This window comes from Gadus morhua, chromosome 8 (genome assembly GCF_902167405.1).
Source record: "Gadus morhua chromosome 8, gadMor3.0, whole genome shotgun sequence".
NCBI classification, from domain to species: domain Eukaryota; kingdom Metazoa; phylum Chordata; class Actinopteri; order Gadiformes; family Gadidae; genus Gadus; species Gadus morhua.
In genome coordinates, this window is record NC_044055.1 from 14,687,642 (window position 1) to 14,709,304 (window position 21,663).

The window sequence follows — 21,663 nt, forward strand, 5'->3', positions numbered from 1 at the left end:
CGGCGCGGCAGTGGTTATTTAAATTTTAGTCTCCGCTAGGCCTTTAACTTTAACTTTTACAACAAAAGTAAAGAGCACTTGATCAGAGAGAGAGACAGAGAAGGAGAGGGGAGGGGTAAGAGCCACATCAGATGAGCAGCAGCACAGCGCAGACAGTGCGCGTTCTATGCAGCGCTGGTTCCCTTATCACCCCTCCCTCTCCTCCGGTTGACCGAGGCTAAAGCCACCAATGTTTTAAGAATAGACCCGGATCATGTAAAAAGAACTGCTTGAGAGTCGCCTTATTATAAAAAACTGATTCTTATGCGCATGTCTTTGTAATTGTGAATGTTCATAAATCATAAATGTACCACGGAGGCTGATGGTCCAGACCTGCACGAGTTCGTGTCTGATCATCATACACACAGAATTCTCAAATGCGTGATTCGCTATAACCATGAAATCATGTACCTAATTATGTTATTATAGCTAATTATAATGTAATTCACTTTACATTCAGGGAAAATACGCTGGCCCTTAGACCGATATATTATCATCAGCTGTATTGTTAAATTAAATTATATTTAATAAAACATTGGTGTATTATTATAAAGAGGGCCTGCAACTAGTGATTCTGATTCAGATTGTTAGAACACTTAGGCCTATACAGCGTCATAAACCAAGACATGAGCAAATGTATTTTAATTCCAGTTGTGTTTTCCTCCACCAGCCGTGGTTTCTTGGAAACCACGTGTGTTGACTTCTATCTCAGAGGCCCCTCCTATCCTCTGCCTGCTCTTATAGGGGCTCTCCTGTAACGTGCACTTTCAGTATTTTAGAGACGCTTGTACAAAGACAACCTCCAAAGCATCGACATCAACAAAGCAACAAAATGTAAGTGCTGCCGTACAAGTGCATATTCAAGTGAAGAATATCTAAAGGAATGATATGTATTGAGATTGTATTTTCATATTTCTGTATTTCAACATTTATCTTTTCCAGTATTCCCCAGACTAGAAAATATGTTGCAAGCAGGGAGCAACAGTGACGATTAAAACCGTAATGTTTGTGTTGTGACAATCATTTCTAGATGAATATGAATCGCAGAAAGTACATTGTGTAGGCCTACATGGGAATGTGAACAGCATCATGACACACATCTGATAGCTCAGTATATGACCGAAAGTAAAATGAGAGCAACATGACTGTGGTTGCTTTGTAGTTGAGTGTTTCTGACTAACCTGTCGGAGTATAAAGACTGGATTTTGTCTTTCTTATTCTTAAAGGAGTGCCATGGAATCAAAAGTGATTGAAGATCTTAAAAACGCCCTGGAAAATGTTGACTTGGTCTCAGCTGTGTCAATAATCAACATCAAGTATTTGGAAGATACAAATACAATTCCACTGAATATTGCTATCACAGGAGAGAGCGGAGTTGGAAAGTCCGCATTTGTTAATGCCTTCAGGGGAATAGACAACGCAGATGAGAGAGCGGCCCCTACTGGTGTGGAAACGACCAAGCCTGAGTCTTACCCACATCCTATATACCCAAATGTTACATTATGGGATCTACCGGGAGTAGGAACCTCCAAATTCCCAGCTGATCAGTACCTGAAGCACTCTTGGTTTGAAAATGTAGATTTTTTTATCATTGTATCAGCTGGTCGCTTCAGAGAGAATGATGCCAGGCTTGCTCAGGAGATCAAGAAAATGGACAAGAATTTCTACTTTGTCCGCTCTAAGATTGATAACAATCTAAGTGATGCAAAACGGAGCCAGAGGGAGTACGATGAAGAAAAGACACTACAGAAAATCAGGGAAAACTGCATTCAAGGTTGGCTTTTCTCAGTTAGTGAATTATTTAATAATATTGTTTGGAATGTTTTAGACCATTTTGTTTTACATACATTTCAAAATGATCTATCTTTGAAAATGATAGTGATCCAGATATTTCCACATGTTTTCATCAGCAGGAAGAGAACTGTTGAAGAGCTTATGCAGTAGCAGAATGTTGACAATTTATCTGCTATGCCCAGTACAGATGAGCCTTTATTATTACCTTTTTTTATGAGTCGTAGTTAAGTCAGATAAGGTTCAGTTAAAACATGTATTACCAATAGCCTTTCTAACCACAGTATGTTCTACCTGTATTCCATTTCCAACAGGACTTGAAGAACAAGGTGTGGCGTTTCCTCAGGTCTTCCTGGTGTCTAGTTTTGATCTCCATTTGTACGACTTCCCTGCCCTCCAGGAGACCATGGAGAGAGAGCTTCCTTCACACAAAAGTGATGTTCTGACCTTGGCCCTTCCCAAATTCTGCAAAGGCATCATTAACAAGAAGAAAGAGGTCTTCCGTTCACAAATAAAGTACTATGCTTTAATGTCTGCACTTGTAGCAGCTTTACCTATCCCAGGGCTTTCCATTGCTGCTGATTTAGGCGTTCTGGTCGGTGTTGTTGGAAGCTATTTGTTCGGGTTTGGTCTCAATAAAAAGTCGATGGGGAAACCCTCAAGTGCCAAGCTTCTGGAGAATCTAAGGACAGTGATGAAGTATCTTTATTCTGGAAATGATTTAACTAAGAAGCTTGTGGTTTTAATGCTGCGTTCTCTACCACTTGTTATGTTGTGTGAGGCAGCAGAGGAAGGTTCCACATGGATTCCCTGTCTTGGAATCCCAATTTCCTTCACTTTCATTTACACATTTTTGAGTTCTGCTCTTGACAGCCTATTTGTTGACACAGAAAATGTCCGGATGAAGGCATTTGAAATGAATTAATGTCAGGTAATAAATTATCCTTTAGCAATGTAGAACAATGAACCTTTAAACTGAATAATGTGTAATATGCAAAGGGGAAAAAAAAGGTAACTCAATAGTAAATCATATAAAGTGTGTTTGTTAATGTCTTCCAAGTTGATCTTCATTACTGGTAAAACATGATGTTGGGATAATGATTGGTTAAATATTTGTTTTGATTGGCATGCTATGTCCAGGCCTATATTATCCTATACATATACAGGATATAACCTGAACTAACGGTCACTAATAGAGAGTGGTGGAGAGTGAACACATTTTTTGATATTTTACCTAACAGATTACAGCTTTACACCGATTAATGAAACCGTAATGCATGTCAGCATTACAGTAACACCATTTTTTTGTCTTTCTTTTTCATCCCATCAAGACATCCTCTGATCGTTAAGTTGAAACGAAATGTTGCATAGGCTTTTGGTTTTTGGTTCAATTGTAATTCCCTAAGCAAATGAATGGACAGGTAATTTTCTTTGGTTCATTGGGGGCAACTGTGGCCGCTCGCTAGTCCCGTGTAGGGATAGCCTGTGTGTATTTGCTAAACACATCCGTTATAACCAGCACATTTTCAACCCCATTCTGTGCTGGCTCCAACTTGGTGAATTGGTTAATTTTGGATCTTTTTTTTTAATACCATAACATCATCATCACAACTAAAATTAAATGAAGGTTTGGTGATTTTCCATTCATAGCGTTCCTGTTTGTCTTTGTGAATGTGATTTGAAATTGGCTAATGGTTGTTCATTGTTAGCTACATTCATTGTGCAAACTATTTCGGGGGGGGGGGGGGGGGGGGGGCTCACTTATATGGGGGGGGGGGGGAGGGCTTACTCAAAACACATCCATTATTACATCCATTATTACAAGCCTGTGTGCCTACTTGCCTTATGTCAGCACATATAAGCACATATCACATCCAACCCTCGTATCAAATCTGACCACGGTCGAGCCAGCCGCTACATTTTACATTTTACGTACGCCCATACTGCGACCTTTACGGTAACTGCACAGAGAATACCAGCTTCCTGTTTTCAAATTAAAATGAGTATTAAAAGGCAATTCGGACTGGTTGCGTTATTTATATTGACTTATTTATTATTTATTATTATGGGAGGACCATTCAAAGCTAATAGAAAGAGGTGTGTCTTAATCAGCCTGTTTAGTCATGTGATCCACCACTGATTGGGAGTCATAAGGTCACATGACCTGGGCGCTATTGAGAAAGAATGCTGTATTTTTCATAGAAATATTAATATAAATTATGAGGAATATTCACATGACTACACAGAATAATACAGCATTTTAGCTCTGTAGCTCCCAGATTAGCATTCATTTATACAGATTAGCCTTTACCTTAATCAGAAGCGACCACACAGGTCTGGGATCAGCTTCCTTTGCTGTTGGTCCAGAAGCCGATGATGTGGACAGGCGATGACCTGAATTAATCCAGGATGTGATGAAGGGTGCTGGGTCGAATCTCTCCAAAGGGGTCCATTAAGTTCCACAAAAAGGAGCGAGGAGAGGCTGTTTTCACGCAGTCTATTGCGGGTCTTGCTGTCAGTGTCATTACCGTCATCAACGGCCTCTAAGCTAGGGGTGGACTGGGACAAAAATTCACCCCTGGCATTTTCTGTCCAGACCAGCCCACTACATTATCAGCACTGGTGGGACGGGACGAACGGGAATTAGTACCCTGTATGTACTTTATTAAAACAATTTTTTAATAAAGTACATCACTCCCACGACTCCGGCCCATGCCATGCGGTCCAGGCTGGACTGGTCATCTGGCATACCGGGCATCGTCCCGGTGGGCCGTTGACCCAATGTGGGCCGGTCTGGTCCGCTATGTTTTTTTTTTCTCTCTCTCTCTCTAAATTCCCTCCAATTGGGCCAGCCAATGGGCAACAGAGGGCTAGCAGTGTGTGGCCAGCATCGACACATATTATTGGTCTATGTTTGTCATCGTCAATCAATCATGGGCTGACAGGCTCAGAGAGCCCTGACAGTGCTGTCAATCACAACACAAACCAGGGTGGGCTGGACCGCATGGCATGGGCCGGAGTCGTGGGAGTCGGGACCTATGTCCATGCGCTGTCTGTCCTGATCAGAACGTGGCGGCCGCGCACCAGGTGAAAGAAATGCAACAGCACTTTCCTCACAGTGTCGAGCTCCAACACATTTATGTGTGCTGTAGGGGGCGTGCGCCACTCGTCTCCGACCGAGTGAGAGAGGCACGTTCCTATCCAACCCGTCAACGAGGCGTCCGTGAAGACCACTACGTAGGACTCCACCCTTCCCAGGGGAACACCCCTGAGAATTGCGGAGGGTCTTTTCCAATATTCCAGGTCTGGCGACACCGAACGGGGAACGAGGAGCACCCTGAGCTTGTGTCGCCTGGGGTCCATCCGTTGGCGAGCAAACCACCGCTGGAGTCTGCGCATAAAGAGCAGACCCAGGGGGACCACGGGGTGGGCAGCTGCCATCAGCCCTAACAGGCGCATGGTGGACAGTGCGGTCACGTTTCTGCGAACGCGAAAAACGGGAGAGCGCTGACAGGATGGCGTCTCGCCGAGTTGGCGAAAGCATCGCAGTCATGGTGGCTGAGTCTAGGCAAAGCCCCAAGTAGACTGTCTGCCGGCTGGGGAGCGGGGAGCTCTTCTCCCAGTTGATGGCAAAACCAAGGAAGGCGAGATGGTTTATCACCAACATGGTGTCCCTTCTCGCGGTCTCTTCTGAGTTGCTCAAAATAAGCAGGTCGTCTAGGTAGAAGAGAATCCTCTTTCCCTGACGCCTGAGCAGTTCCAACGCCGTCTCCACACACTTCGAGAAGGTGCGCGGAGCCAGGGAATAGCCGAACGGCAGACACTGGAACTCGTACGCCATCCCCATAAAGGCAAAGCGGAGAAACTTCCTGTGCGCCTGCCGAACAGGGACGTGGAAGTAAGCATCCTTGAGATCCAGGGATGTGAACCAATCGCCCTCTCTCACACTCCGGAACAACGCTCCGACAGTGAGCATTCTGAACTTCCTCGTGGCAGCAAATCTGTTGACCACGCAAAGATCCAGAATAGGTCTCTTTTCCCCTGACTTCTTGGAAACCAGGAAGTAGCGGGGAATAAAACCCTAGATGAGACTCGTGGGGGGGAACGACAGTGATGGCCCCCTTTACCAAGAGACGTGCCACCTCTGCTGCCAGAGCCCTGCCCGCAGCCGGGTCCCGTAGCGTGGTCTCCACGGTCCGTGGCGCTGCTCTACCCGTCTGCGGCGGCTGCGGCTGCTGCTGCGGCACCGGGGCTGGAGTCGGAGGCGGCCCCCTGGAACGCTGGGACCTGCCTGGACCCCGCCTCCTCCCAGCCTGCTGGTGGGGGCCGTAGGCCTCCATGTCAGCCGAGAAGGAGACCATGGCAGAGGAGAGCAGGGCGATGTTGTTGACCGCCGCCGCGGACAATCTGCTTCTGGAGGCGGTCGGGGGGCAGCGGCTTTTCGTTAGGGCGCCATCCGGCGCCCGGACAGAGAAGCGCTGCCAGTGGAGGCTCCAGGCGAGGGATCCCCCTCGCTTACCGGAGCCTTCAGGGTAGAAGGGTCCCCACCTGCAGCAGTAAACAAGTGCTGCACAGGCGGGAACAAGGGGCACTGGGTAACCCGCCGGGAAGCAGATGGGGTGCGAAAGCACTCGCCCTGCATATCGTCAGATACGGGGGCGAGAGGCGGGGCCGGCATGGGAAACCCTTTGATGGCCGCCGCCTCACCCATGATCTCCCCGCGACGGTGGCGGTTGTAACCCGAGAGCGGGAAAAACCGGACGCCGAGTCGCCGTCCATGGAGGCGTCGTCGTCGGCGTCGATGATGCCATCGTCGTCAGGTCCCCCGCGGCCTCGCCCGAGCCGCTGCCACCGGCTTGGGAGATCCGTGTTGAAGTCTTCATCTTATTCTTAATAGTAGTTCTCAATTTCTCGCTGATAAGCACAAGTGCTGAAAGAAAAGGGAGGATGAGCGACGGTATACACCGCGTTATATAGACACGATACCGTGGGGAAATGTGGGCGGTGCCCACGCTGATAGGTGCATAGTTTGAATTTATGGGACCTTATGGGACAAGCCCATAAGGCGAAGCCTAGACGGCGTAGCCTACATGAAATAGAACCGGAACTAGCCAACAAGTGCCCATTCTCCTCATCAGGCGCGTCGTTAGCAATTGAAAACATCCGGGGCTTTAGCCCGGGGGGGGAGCACCGTCCTGACTCCTGCGTGCTACAGTATCTTAATTAATTAAATAATTAATTAATTAATTAATGTATCGATTAATTAATTAAGGGCGCCCCCAACACATAGGTCGCCTATGCCGAGTGCCAGGGCAAAAATAAGACATTAGAATAGCCTATATAGCCTGCGTGCACCTACCCGATGTCAAGAAGCCATCGCTGCTCCGACGGACCTTTCTCCCCCAGCCAGGCAACGGCAAGTAAGTAGTGGTCTGCTTTTATGTTTCATTTTTAAGTTATTGCTTATTTTCAGTGTAGGTTTAATGTTACAGATAAAAACATGCTTTATATTTAGTCAGAATTTCAGAGTTCTAATGTTTTCCCGGAATATGCATTCCTAAACTGTTCACGTCAAGTTCTCTTTAAGATCGCATGAGATGATATGTGCTATCGCGCGACCTGTAACCAGGAAGTAAACACTCGCTTGCATGAAATGATATGCGCTATCGCGCGACGTGTAACCAGGATGTAGATTTAAATAATGAAAAAATAATATGTTACTTTCTGTTACTTGCTTATGCTGTATGCAAGTTGTTTAAGAAGCTTATCTCCATATAAATCTGAGCTGTACATGAATCTGTTAATGAAGTCTCATTTCGACTCCTTCCTCCACTTCACTATTCATGTTCTGTTGCTTGCAGTTAACTACAGCCGCCCTTCCTGGGTAACGCCACCACCAATCCCTGGTCATCCATTGAAGCCATCTCTCTCACTCTGCACAGTCACACTGTTGCCGCTTCATTCTCATTGTCTCATAATCTCATTATTATGGCTGCTGTGGATGCTTTAAAAAATAAAAAAAATTATCTTAGGTAAAATCAAACCAGTGGGATGCTAGATTGAAAACCTCCAAAGCAATGTATTAAAAATCGAAAGACAGTCCTACGTGAAGTTTCTTTTTTGGGGATTTTCAAAATGAGGTACCAGAATGGATTGTCAACCCACTGTTTCTCAACCCTCTCCGATTATTACTATGAGTAGTAGTATTGCATGCATACAGTACTCACATCAGCGCCTATAGAGGCTGCAACCATTTGCTTCTCAAAAGATTGTAGTGTTTTAGAATGAACAACCAGAGGGACAAGACAACACTAATTTTGATTGACAAGTTGGCTAGATTTATATATGTATTTATATTATTTTTTTATTTATAAGAATGAAAGAAATTGTGTAATGAAAGAATAAAACAATGATTGATGCATTTTTGTTTGAATAACATCTTGCTCCCGCGGCCAGTGCCAGCGCCGGCATTGCAAGGGGAGGGATATTACGTACATTTGCAGGAGGCGGGATAAGTGCGGCCGCTGTCACTCAGATTTGTTTTGGTTTGACGCAGACAGCATGGAGGCAGAACAGACCGCAGAAGTCAACGCGATCGTCTTCAATGTTGCTGCAACGATGCAGCATATATTCAGAAGAGCAGCCAGTACTTACGTGTATGAAAGCAGCTATATATATATATATATATATATATATATATATATATATATATATATATATATATATATATACACACTTTCTTTTCTTTTTTTTACGGCAGAGATCCGGGGCTGATCCCAAAAGATCCGGGGCTATAGCCCCGAATGCCCAGGTCTAACGACGCGCCTGCTCCTCATATTAGACATTCTCTGACCCTACTCAAATTAGTGCCAAAAGTCACGTGACAAACAAATGTCCTGTGATTCACACTACACAACAGCAGGTGGCGCTGTTGATCTTTTTTTCTCCCCAAAATCTTTATTTGATGCCGGCCAACCGTGTGTGGATTCTATGGAAAGCCAAGAAGGCCACTAATGCCCCTTTCACACCGCCACCAAATCGGAGCCGGTTCCGGGCCAGTTCGGAGCTAGGGCCAGTGTTTTGGTTTCACACCGCCAAAGAACCGGCTCCGGCCCCTAAAAACCGGTTCAACTCCAGCCCCACTTTTGAGCTGGGCTAGAACTAGAACCGCTTTTACGCCGGGGGCAGAGGGCGGAGGATGTTATCCGTACCTTCATAAACAGGAAGACCAACGAAGACCGGCATTTTTTAAAACACCGAAGTAAACAATGGACGTGAATCCGTGTATGGTTCGTTCTTTGAATATTCCGATTTAAAACAGTCCTTTTTTGTTTTTTCTGATTTCGTTTTAAATCGGAATATTCAAAGAACGAACCATACACGGATTGAATCGAAGACGAAATTGTTGTTGTTGTGTTTGAAACTGGCACGAGGGTTCTTCTTCTAATGGTACGGCCACACCAACCGCGTTACGCCCCGTGCCCACTACCTCCGTCCGTTGACTGATCTCCATTGACTTTGAATGGGGACGGACGCGCAATGCATTGTGGATCCGTCCGTTCCGTTGGAGCCTTCGGCGCCGTCAGAAAGTTGAAAATTTTTCAACTTTTTCGGCAGCGACGGATCCGTCATCCAATCAGATCGCGTATGCAAATGTAAGCCCTGTGACGCGACTCGGGCTCTGACGATACTGGAAAGCGGGAAAGCGGGTCATCTTGCATCGCAACAAGCAGGGAGAAGCGGAAGAACCCGGCGAAGCGATTTGATTGGCTGACGGATGCCTCTGCAAAGACTACTCCCCCATCGGTCAGCAACGCCTTCCCACGTCCGTTGACTGACGGAGGTAGTGGGCACGGGGCGTTACTCGCGTTGGATAACGCGAGTAACGCGCCTAACCTGACGCTTGATCATTGTGTGGTGGTTCAACGCGTCAACGCGCCAACGCAGCTAGATGAGTCCATGTCCATGCAAGTGAACGGAGCGTTCCCCCTTCGTCATAACTACAAACATCCTTCACATTCACCGAGCGAACATTATGAAAGTAAAATGCACATTTCTCGCTAAAAATGTTTCCATAAACGCATTTAATGGCGTAACTATGTTACTATTTCCACCCAGAATAAAGAAAGATGTCGGCAGTATGCTTCTGTCCAAGCTCACTATTCTCTGCCAGTGACGTCTGGGAAAGCGGAGACGTTTGCAGTGACGTCATGACGTTGCTCACGCCGGCTCCATGGCTGGCTCTGGCCGGTGTGAAACCAACTGGTTCTTAACTGGGATAAGGCTGGAACCTGTTTGGAACTGGCCCTAGCACCAGCCCGGAACTGGCTCTTGGTTCTTTTTGGTGTGAAAGCAGCATAACTGGCCCTGGAGTGGCGCGGTAAAAGTGCTAAACCGCACGGAAACCGTACGGAATCCGTGCGGTTTGGCAGGAACAGCGCCACCTACTGTTGTGTAGTGTGAATCACAGGACATTTGTTTGTCACGTGACTTTTGGCACTAATTTTCCGCCTTGCTGATCCACGCGCAAATGCCTTCAGATCCACACGCAACTTTCAGTGTTCCGTACTTGTAGAATTGTTTTGTGCACTTGAAGGATTTTTTTTTGTACTTTTGCGAAAGATTTTAGTTTGTTCTTAAAAGATTTTAGTTTGTACTTGGAGGATATTTTTTTGTAATTGAAGAAATACGTTTCTTTGTATGTGTAAAACATAATGTATTTGTTTCTGAAGCAAAATGCATTGGTTTGTGAATGATGTTTTGTATTTGCAAACCACACTGCGTGTGTGTGAATCGTTGTGCGTGAGTAAAACACGTTTTGTGTGTGTGTGAATCGTTGTGCGTGAGTAAAACACGTTTTGCGTGTGTGTGGGGTTTTGGCATGATTCTAACTCCATAATATTGACAGTGTACGCTTTCGTGAACACTGGATTACGTCCATTTCAACGTAAAATAACGTGTTACACCTACATTATCCGCCAACCCGGTATCACGCCAAGGCGTAAAATAGATACGTTTGTCCACATCGCAAGACGTGTTCAGGGTCAGGCTTTGCTCGAGCAAAGCGTCACCATGAACACGCTTTCTTCTCCATTCGAAATGAATGGGGGAATAGCACCAACAGGGGGCGATACGTTCTCCTAGCATTTGGTGAAATTGTTACGTAGCCTATATTAATCGTTATTATCTGAATGGGAAATGCAATATTTTAGGACAGATACACCATTAAACGTGTTTCTAATGACATTTCTAGGGAGAAATGTACATTTTCCTTGCATAATCTTCAGTCAGTGAATGTGTATGATCTTTATGTGTATGATTCGACACTGTAGACCATACATTACTTCTGGAAAGGTTAGAAAACTGGGTGGGGCTTTCAGGCACTGTCTTAAATTGGTTCAGGTCCTACCTACAAAATAGGAACTACTTTGTTTCCATTGGCGACTTTTAATCAGAATCAACCAACGTGACATGTGGAGTCCCACAAGGTTCGATCTTAGGACCCTCTTTATTCAACATCTACATGCTCCCACTAGGGCAAATCATGCATAATAACAATATTGACCATCATTGCTATGCTGATGACACGCAAATCTATGTATCGCTATCACCAAATGACTATCGGCCCATAAATCTGCTGTGCCAGTGCATTGAGCAAGTGAAGGAATGGATGTGCCGAAATTTCCTTCAACTAAATGAGGACAAAACAGAGATAATTGTATTTGGTTCTAAAATGGAAAGGCTTAAAGTAACCCAACACCTTCACTCTCTGTCCCTGAAAACCTCAATCAAAGCCAGAAATCTAGGGGTTATCATGGTTTCAGATTTACATTTTGACAGTCACATCAAATCAGTTACAAAATCGGCATATTATCACCTTAAAAATGTAGCAAGATTTAGAGGGCTCATGTCCACCGAAGACTTACAAAAACTTGTACATGCCTTTATCACTAGTAAGCTTGATTACTGCAATGGTCTCCTCACAGGTCTCCCAAAACAAACTCTGAGGAAGCTTCAGCTTGTTCAGAATGCTGCTGCTAGAGTTCTAACAAAGACCAAAAAATTAGATCATATTACACCAATTCTGAAATCGTTACATTGGCTTCCTGTAGGTCAGAGAATTGATTTTAAAATCATGTTGCTAACCTATAAATCCCTACATGGTTTAGGCCCAAAATATTTAACTGATATGCTTCCACTACATCAGCCTTCTAGACCACTAAGATCCTCTGAGACCAATCTGTTAATTATCCCCAGAGTAAACACAAAACATGGGAAAGCAGGATTTAGTTACTATGCAACAAATAGCTGGAATAAACTCCCAGAGGATTTAAGACTTGCCCCAACTCTGAGCACCTTTAAAACAAGACTGAAGACTTTTATGTTTGCTATAGCCTTCTGCTAAAATCTTAAATACATTGCACTTTCTAAAAAGCTTTTTAACTTTGCCTCTATTTTCTATTTTAATACTACCTTTATTTTACTAAAATGCCTTTTTAACTTTTTACTTACTAAAAAGCCTTTTTAACTTTCAATTAAATTTTCTCTTAAATACATTGCACTTTCTATTTTACTCATTTCTTGCATATGTTTTCTTTTACTTATCTATTATTTTATTTTATTGTATGACAATGTTTATATATGAAGCACTTTGAGTCTGCATTGTGTATGAAAAGTGCTATATAAATAAAGTTGCCTTGCCTTGCCTTTATTAATCTTTATTATCTGAATGGGAAATGCAATATTTTAGGACCGATTCACCGTTAAACGTGTTTCTAATAACATTTCTAGCGAGAAATATACTTTTTACTTGCATAATCTTCAGTCAGTGATTGTGTCTGATCTTTAGTTTTATAGTTATTAGGAAGATTTCATCGGCACGCTCGCATGTTTCAACGACGTCAGGTTGCTAGGGTCGCTGCTTTGGCTAAGCTAGCAGCTCACTTGTTTCCTGCGTTTGTGTTATTAAACCGTTACTTTATGTAAATTTAATGATATCATCTTGTTAGAAACACGTATATCTGAGAGCCAACCCAGTCGCCAAAAGCAAACGTTGACACTATACGTTTTCGTGAACACTGGATTACGACGTCGCATTTCAATATAAAATAGCGTGTTACACACACACACACACACACACACACACACACACACACACACACACACACACACACACACACACACACACACACACACACACACACACACACACACACACACACACACACACACACACACACACACACACACACACAATGCATTTCGCTGCTAAAACAAGAACAAAAAAATATTCCCTCAAAATTATTATAACTTTCAAAACATTGGCCAAAATGGAATGTCTTTTTTATTTGGGATGCTTCTAGGACATTTTGGCTGGATTTTGAACGGTATGTGGGCAGGACGCTCTTTGCAGGACCTGGCCACCCTGCGCTGTTGCCCGAGGTGCTGAAATCCTCCGGAACAGATCTGGATCCACCATGGCCAAAAGACTTGTATGCCAATCCCCCCCCCCCCCCCCCCCCGTGAAACTTATTTTTGATTATGGATACATTTTACATTTATACATACCGATATCCATTTGTGTGTGTGCATTGAAATGTATTTGTGAGAAGGGAGTAATTTATATATAAATCACAAAATACAGTTGTGAATCCTTCTCTGCGCATTCCTTATTGATGAGACTGTTCTGACCCCATATTTTTCTAGTTTCAGTTGTGTTTTCCTCGTCCAGCGGTGGTTTCTTGGAAACCATGTGTTTTAACTATTATCTCGAGGCCCCTCCTACCCACTGCCTGCTCTTAAAGGAGCTTTCCTGTCACATTCACATTCTGTCTTTTAGAGACGCTTGTACCGGATCAACTTTCAAAGCATCAACATAAACAAAGCAACAAAATGTGAGGACTGCCCTCGAAGTGAATATATGATTGAAAACATCTATAGCAATGATACCCGCCTAACCCTAACTCTGATGTTGATTCTCAGGGGTTCCAAGAACAGCAGCTGCCCTCCAACTGTAGTTTCATCAACTTCATCAAGAGGACCCGACCTAAAGTGAGTAGTGGTTGAAATAAGTCCAACAGCTGTCTGAGTCTCTTGTGGAGGAGCACTGGGTCTTCTCCAGTCCTGGACACTGGTTGATCACAAATATTTACTAATTGGGGTTTGAGTCCAATTTAATATTCAAAAATTGCAGGTTGTATTAGTAAGCTTAGAAGCAAGGAATTGAGGACACTGTCAATGTAGTCCAATGGATGGATATGTGAAACCATTTAACGGAATGAATAGCAGAATGTCTTGATGAAAACATTTCTATTTTCTTCTCATTTGTATATATATTTATTTATGCAAATTTACATCCGCATGTGTTCACCTATACATTTATTTTTGCAAATTAAATGTATACCCTTATTCCCTGTACTAATATTGTAAAAAGGAAAAAGACACCAACACAACCACAATGGTTGTGTTGTGACATTTATTTCTAAAATAAATACAACCAATGTCATATCTTAGTAAATAACCAATAGTAAAACAGAGCGGAACATGACTGTGTTTCCCTTTCTGTGTAGTTGAGTGTTTCTCCCTGACCTCCCAGGCAAAATAATAATAACTTAATAATAACTTAATTTTTCTGAATATTTTGAATAATATGAATAATTCTTATTCTTATAGGAATGCCAAGGAATCCGAAGTGGTAGAAGATATTAAAAAGGCCATTGAAAACAACAACTTTTCGTTGGCTGCATCAATATCACAAAAGTATTTGGAAGACACAAATAATATTCAACTGAACATTGCTGTCACAGGACAGAGTGGAGTTGGAAAGTCCACATTTATTAATGCCTTCAGGGGGATAGACAACACAGATGAGCGAGCGGCGCCTACTGGTGAGGTGGAAACGACCATGAAGCCTAAGGCTTACCCACATCCAACATACCCAAATGTTGCATTATGGGATCTCCCGGGAATCGGAACCCCCAGATACCCAGCTGATCAGTACATGAAGCTCGTTGGGATTGAAAAGTTTGATTTTTTTATCCTCGTATCAGATATTCGCTTCAATGAGAATGATGCCAAGCTGGCTAAAGAGATCAAGAAAATGGGCAAGAAGTTCTACTTTGTCCGCTCTAAGATTGACAACAGTCTACGTGCTGCGCCAAGGAGGCAGGGGTACGATGAAGAAAAGACACTTCAGGAAATCAGGGAATACTGCATTCAAGGTTGGCTTTTCTGAGTTATTATAGTGACTGTGAATGTGAATTATTTCCACATTTTTCAAAGGAGCGCTTCTCAATGTTTCAGTTAATCTATATATTTATGTTTCTTGAATTAGATAAATTATATGTATATGACCACGCAATGCTGAGTCTCAGTACAGTCGATACATTGAAGTTTAAACATGTATTCCCACACAAATGTATGACCACATTAAGTTCAACATCTATTCCTTTTCCTACAGGACTTAAAGAACAAGGTGTGGCGTCTCCTCAGGTCTTCCTGGTGTCTAGCTTTGATCTCCATTTGTACGAGTTCCGCGCCCTCCAGGACACCATGGAGAGGGAACTTCCTTCACACAAGAGAGATGTCCTGATATTAGCCCTTCCCAACATCTGTAAAAGCACAATTTACAAGAAGAAAGAGGTATTCCGTTCACAAATATGGCACTATGCTTTACTGTCTGCAACTGTCGAAGCTGTACCTATCCCAGCCATTTCCATTGTGGTTGATGTAGGCATTCTGGTCAAGGTTCTTCAAGACTATTTGTTTGGGTTTTGTCTTGATAAAAGGTCGTTGGAGAAATGTTCCAGTTCTACAAATACACCTTTAGATGAATTAAGGGCCATGTTGAATTGTATTTGTTGTGGAAAGGATGTAACAAAAGAGTTAGTTCTTTTAATGCTGAAATCTGCTACAGTTCTTCTGATTGGTTTGGCAGCAGAGGAAGGTTCCAGATGGATTCCTTTTATTGGAATCCCAATAGCGGCTGCACTTTCTTTCACTACAATTTACAAGTTTTTGAGGTCTAATCTTAACGAGCTATCTGTTGACGCAGAAAATATTTTGACGAAGGTATTGGCCATTAAGTAATGTCAGGTCATGCTCTAGCGTTTAGCAATGAGGAACAATGAACGCTTCAATTAAAACAAACCTTTTAAAACGCAATAAGAGAAAACTCAATTCAATAGTCATTAGTAGAAAGTGTTTTTATTCATTCCTCACGAGTTTAGTTTAATTACTGGTGAACCATGACATTGGGAAAATTATTGGTTATAATGGTTTTAACGGTTATGATATGTCCAGGCATGTATTATCCACAGCAGGGCTAACGGGGCCAGTGCCCGGGGGCCCATAGCCCCGACAGGGCCCCGAACCCAAAGGCCAATGGTAATCTAATAATTATATATTGATGATTAGATATTTTCACAGTCCCTGGAGGAGAAAATTGATACATTTTGTTATATAATAATAGATAACAGCTTTATAACAATTTCTGCTGCTGAAATGGATAACAATGAGGCATAACAAGAGCAAATCTTATTTCTCTTGTCTTTCTATTTCATCTCATTATCAATTACCATGATACATTGACTTACTTTTTTGTTTGATCTGATGCCAAGTTCAATTGTGTTTCTTTTAGCCAATTAATGGCTAAAATTTTTTTATTTCTTACATTTGTATTAAGATGGATTAACCATGACAAGGTTTTGTGATTATTAGCCTACAACAACAGATTAGATACAATCGCTAGCACTTTGTCATGCTTTTCAAGCACTTTGATATGCATTTAAACTATTTCCACACAAATATCCCAACAAACACTGTAAAGACTGGTCTCAGGACGCAACCCATATTTTGCAACAGCAATTTGATCGAACATTGAATCAATACAGCTTGGTAAAGGGGGTAATATACATATTTCTGCCCACATGATGTATACATATTACCGTCCACGCTTCGCGTCAGGCTTTTAGCTTACTGTTTTAGCTTAATAAGGTGACTAGTGGATTTTAATCACAGTATCTCACTGCTCTGTCTACATATGACATAACTGTAATATTGAATATGTAAACTATTTACTTTGTAATCTGAGAGTTCGGAGAAGGACCATAAGTGCATTTAGTTAATTGGGCGAGATATCCAATTTCTAGGCCCGATGCATAGGGTGTTGTGATTGGTCAGGGCATGTAGGGGAAATTCACACATAATGGAAATATGACCTGAATTCTTTGTCAAACCAATTGTAATTGCGTGTTTGCAAGTGATAATAAAGTCTTTATCTTTTAAATCTTTATCTTTCTCTACTGCTCGTATTTTGTTGAAGGGTGTTGAAGTATTTTTTCCACCACAACAGTCACTCATAGAGAGCGAGTGGATTCATTATTTTCATTTTTTATTCTAACAGATTCTAGCTTTACAACAATTATAGCCACTGTTATGGATAACAATTAAGCACGACAGTAAAAAATTACATGACTTTGTCTGGCTGACTTTCTCTTTCATCTCATCAATATTTAAGATATGTTGAAATGACTTATTGTATGTGTTGTGAAAAAAAAGTTTAATAGTCATTTCATTTGCCAATTGGAAATGTCATTTTCTTGTTTTATTTTGGAACAGTTGGTTTATGACCAAAAAAAAATAAGCATGAACATTTAAAATTTAATTTAATGGGGGAAAAAAAGTGAATATTAGCCAATTTAAGCTTGGAAACTCAAATCAACATTGGACGAGTAGGAATGGGTCACATTTTAGAAGTTTCTGCATTCATTATTTTTCCGCATAGCACCACAATATATTAATTATTGAACAAGATATCATTGCATCATTCTTTTTTCTTTTTTCCTGCAATGATATTTTTGGGGTATTTTACTATGCAATGTGTCAGGTCAGATTAAAGAGAATGACAGAAATAAGATGCAAGTACTGCAATGATTAAGGATATCCATTAGCTGTAGTGATATGTTAGCATAAAATGTAACAGTTCATTCACTCTCTTTGAGTGATTTTATGTCAGGTTATGTGCAGTTACAATTTACTGGCCTGGAGAAAGGATGCCAATTGAAACAAATATTTAATCAATTTTTTCCCAACGCCATGTTTCAGCTGTAGCCTACCTAAAGCAAACTCACAGTCACAAGATGAACAAAACATTTATATTACGGGTTACGGTCTATGTAGAGTTTATAGAATTCTAAAGAAACTTTGTTGAAGGGGAGTTTAAAGCGACATTTATTTGTCAAGATTATCTTGATAGACAAAATATATTCATGAAAGGAACAAAAAAACGCAAAAACACATCGGCTTATTCCGTCCCAAAGAACGGAATAGGCCGTTCTTTGGGCCATCCATGGGTCACCCGAAAATAAAAGTTTTTATTGAACTAATGAATCGCTATTTATACTTTCATTCCCTATACTTGTTTCGCCGCGTCCTGCTACACGGTCCAACACCCCCATCTAGTGGCCACTTGACGCCACTGGTCCTCATTCTCCCGACACACCTATCGGCAATCTGCAATCTCCATTCCCTACTTCAGCCGGGGATCTCCAATCAGCCGGCGGCCGCCAGTTCGTCGTTTACAACTTCCCAGTTCGTATCGGTCCTACCAGCATTTACCAAGAACAGTTCGTTGTCCCTGTTCTCCTCGTAACCCTCTTCCCTAGTTCTCGGTCCGTCACTCTGCCTATGTCGACGAACCCCTGCCTGACACCGGGACCACCGGACGCGTACGCGCCTCGGAACGGCTGCGCCCTCTGCCCTGCGTCCATTCCTACCGGGCGCGTAAAGGCCTAAATACACCGGCGACGCAGCGCAGCGGCGCGCATTTTACGCGCGTCAAAAGCCGCCCCTAGCACCAACAGGAGGCGGCGCGACGGCCGCGCTGCAGTATAAAAGCAGGAAGTCACCTGTCAATCAACCGCAGCAAAGAGACGAAACGCAATGGGTGAGTAGCCTATTGTAGCCTAGTTTATTTATTTTCCATCTATTTGGCTGAATAATTTGAAAAATGTATAATCTACGGTGGCCGAGAGGGGTCACAACACATACAAACGCCGCAACAACTGCGTATACAGAAAACACCTGCAAATTCAGAAAACACTTTCATCGATTACACAACACGTGCGCTGCAAATGCCAAAACACATTCAAATTCAGAAAAACACCTGCAAATTCAGAAAAAAACATGCAAACTCAGAAAACACCTGCATCGACTTCATAACACGAGCAAATAGGGAAACGAACTGCAAGTTATGACAACGGAAATGTGTCCCGGGGGATCATAATCAGTGACGGACCCATATCCGGTTGGCGGTTCTTTTCAATTACGAAGGTGTTAAGTCGTTTGATTGTGCTACAAGAGGTACGTGTTTCTCTTTTATTATGATAATGAAGTGGTTTTGTGTGTTTTCAACATATTTAGTCATTGTCCCCATAACGTATTAGATAGTATTAGACAGATAATTGTTAAACGTTCTTCAAACGTTGTTAGCTGGAAGCTAGCTGGCTAGCTCGCTCCCGGTCACTAAATAGCATTATTTGTGGTCTTTTCTACATTGTTGTCATGACGTGGTAATGCAAGAGAAGGCCTGATATCTGAACTATTATTTATTTATTTTTTTTATCTTTCAGATTGACATGTTCTGCCCGTTCTGTGCGGTGCAACTGGGGGACGCTCCCAAGTTTTGCCCGTCATGTGGGCAGAATGTGGGGTTCCTTACACAGCTCCCATCAACTCCATCCACCTCGTCAAGCGAAGGCTGTGGGCCTACAGGTAACATCCCTCACTGTGCTTCCATTACTCTGTGCTGCATAAAAATGTCCCATGGTTATAGCTGTCAGCAAGGCCACAATTTATCAACCCCCGCTAAATAACCATAGCTAAAATGCATCAGTGTGTGTGGGTGCCATTGGGGCATCGGTGATCTAGCCGTTAAGGGGCTGGACCAATAACCAGAGGATTGTAGTTTTGAATCTCACCCAAGACGCCGAATGAGGTCCCCCCCCCCCCCCCCCCGCTGCACGCTGCTCCGGGTGTAGTAGTACTACTAGTAAATACTAGTACTACTAGTAATAGTGGTATCCCTGGATGGGTTGAATGCAGAGAAAGAATCCCCCCAAGGGGATTAATAAAGTATACATTATTATTATTATTATTATTATTATTATGTGTGTGTGTGTTAGTGAAGGAGACTAGGAAGGAAGGAAGAGCAGCTCAATTCTTGAGGTTCAGGGAGGTTAAAGAGGCTGAGAGGAGGACCTCCTTTTCAAAGCTTAAAAAGAAGCAGGCCATTACAGTGAAGGTAAGTTAATACAGAGGTTTTAGGTCGTAATGTGACTATTTAAGACCCAGTAGTCATGTTTGTTTTTTATCTAGCCTAATAATGATCTTTTCCAAGGTTATGGAGATGACTCATCTTCAGAATCCGATGATTGTGAAGCATTTGGTCGGCTTCCAATGAAAATGTAAGTTTCTCCTGCTATTTTGAGACATGTGCTAGCGATTTTTGAATATCCATGTATTTCACAGCATTCATTTTTGAAATTGCTCTAAGGAATAGATCAAGCATGTTGTCCTCTGTATAACATATGGACAATTACTTATATTCTGATTTAAATTAAGTGATTCAAATTATTTGTGTGTTTTAGGTCCCCAAAACAATCTCTGCCAACAACATCCAGGGCATCTGGTGGGCAAGTATGTATTATTATCAAATGTTATTAAGTTCCATGTTACTGATGTGGTGATGTAATTATTGTTAATTTGTTTGGTGTTATCTCTATCTCTTTCATCAACAGGCCAATGGAGCAGGAGCGGGACCCAAAAAGACCACATCACCAAACACATCATGTGAATTCTACAAGTAAGTCATAATGGATTAAATTAGTTCTCTTCAGTGCAGTAATATCTTTTTTGGCTTTTGGTTTTGCATGAAATATTTGACTGCGGAAAGTAATTGATTACAGTACCAAAAATAACACATTTTCCAGTAATTTCACAGCTATTTCATTGTTCCTTTTATCCACAGTACATATACAAATGTATATGCACCAGTTGTCATTGACAGCAGTTCCTCAGATGTTGAGGAAGTCGACTACTCTCAGGTGGAAGACAGGTACTTTGATACAAATAATGCTGTTAGCCTTGTTATTTTTTTCTTTCCCTCAGATGAAATATTAATCGGCCCAATTACATTGGGCATTTTACCTGGTTTCTGTTGCCATATTAAAGTAAATATTTGAATTTCATATGTTTTTACTTAAATGACGCCTTAACAGAAAAACAATCTGGCAAAAATTATTGAAAGCTTGCAACGTGTGCTTCATGCTTATGCCCATCACATTTCCTCACACTCATATGGTGTACTTACTGTAATGGGCCCATAAAATACAAAAATATTAATATTTTAACCATGTTCATAACCAAGAGGAGGCAGCGTTAATGTTTGTTGTGATTGACGGCACTGTCAGGGCTCTCTGAGCCTGTCAGCCCATGATTGATTGACGATGACAAACATAGACCAATAATATGTGTCGATGCTGGCCACACACTGCTAGCCCTCTGTTGCCCATTGGCTGGCCCAATTGGAGGGAATTTAGAGAGAGAGAAAAGAACAAAACATAGCGGACCAGACCGGCCCACATTGGGTCAACGGCCCACCGGGACGATGCCCGGTATGCCAGATGACCAGTCCACCCCTGCTCTGAGCTGTCGGCTGTGGCTGTGGGCGGGCTTTCACCGGCAGCAGTCCCCGCAAGTGCAGCGGTGTCGGTTGTCCCCAAGCTAGCATCTGCCGAAGAACTCGCCTCTTGCTGCTCCTCAGAGTCATTCGTC

General features: G+C 42.6%; 2 protein-coding genes and 2 long non-coding RNA genes across 4 annotated transcripts; all 4 read left to right on the forward strand.

Annotated features, from left to right (window-relative positions):
* The first annotated feature begins 743 nt into the window (after nt 1–743).
* On the forward strand, nt 744–3,475 carry LOC115549188 (interferon-inducible GTPase 5). Its single transcript, XM_030364243.1, has 3 exons — nt 744–873; nt 1,266–1,813; nt 2,145–3,475. Coding segments are annotated over exons 1-3 (1,161 nt in total). The 5' UTR covers nt 744–871; the 3' UTR covers nt 2,756–3,475.
* Nucleotides 3,476–13,593: 10,118 nt separating this feature from the next.
* LOC115549186 (interferon-inducible GTPase 5-like) lies at nt 13,594–17,122 on the forward strand. The gene is made up of 4 exons (XM_030364240.1): nt 13,594–13,724; nt 13,813–13,881; nt 14,503–15,050; nt 15,290–17,122. Coding segments are annotated over exons 1-4 (1,248 nt in total). The 5' UTR covers nt 13,594–13,722; the 3' UTR covers nt 15,919–17,122.
* A 1,726-nt stretch (nt 17,123–18,848) lies between these two features.
* On the forward strand, nt 18,849–20,184 carry LOC115549206 (uncharacterized). Its single transcript, XR_003977715.1, has 3 exons — nt 18,849–19,191; nt 19,461–19,602; nt 20,013–20,184. It is a non-coding gene; the product is annotated as an uncharacterized LOC115549206 (long non-coding RNA).
* Nucleotides 20,185–20,206: 22 nt separating this feature from the next.
* On the forward strand, nt 20,207–21,269 carry LOC115549204 (uncharacterized). Its single transcript, XR_003977714.1, has 4 exons — nt 20,207–20,294; nt 20,478–20,526; nt 20,628–20,692; nt 20,858–21,269. It is a non-coding gene; the product is annotated as an uncharacterized LOC115549204 (long non-coding RNA).
* Nucleotides 21,270–21,663: the final 394 nt, after the last annotated feature.

What these genes read in the sequence shown, in the direction of transcription:
- LOC115549188 (XM_030364243.1), top strand. An exon ending in CAGGGAAAACTGCATTCAAG is followed by an intron (nt 1,814 to 2,144) that starts GTTGGCTTTTCT and finishes CATTTCCAACAG; the next exon opens with GACTTGAAGAACAAGGTGTG.
- LOC115549186 (XM_030364240.1), top strand. An exon ending in TCAAGAGGACCCGACCTAAA is followed by an intron (nt 13,882 to 14,502) that starts GTGAGTAGTGGT and finishes TTATTCTTATAG; the next exon opens with GAATGCCAAGGAATCCGAAG. An exon ending in CAGGGAATACTGCATTCAAG is followed by an intron (nt 15,051 to 15,289) that starts GTTGGCTTTTCT and finishes CTTTTCCTACAG; the next exon opens with GACTTAAAGAACAAGGTGTG.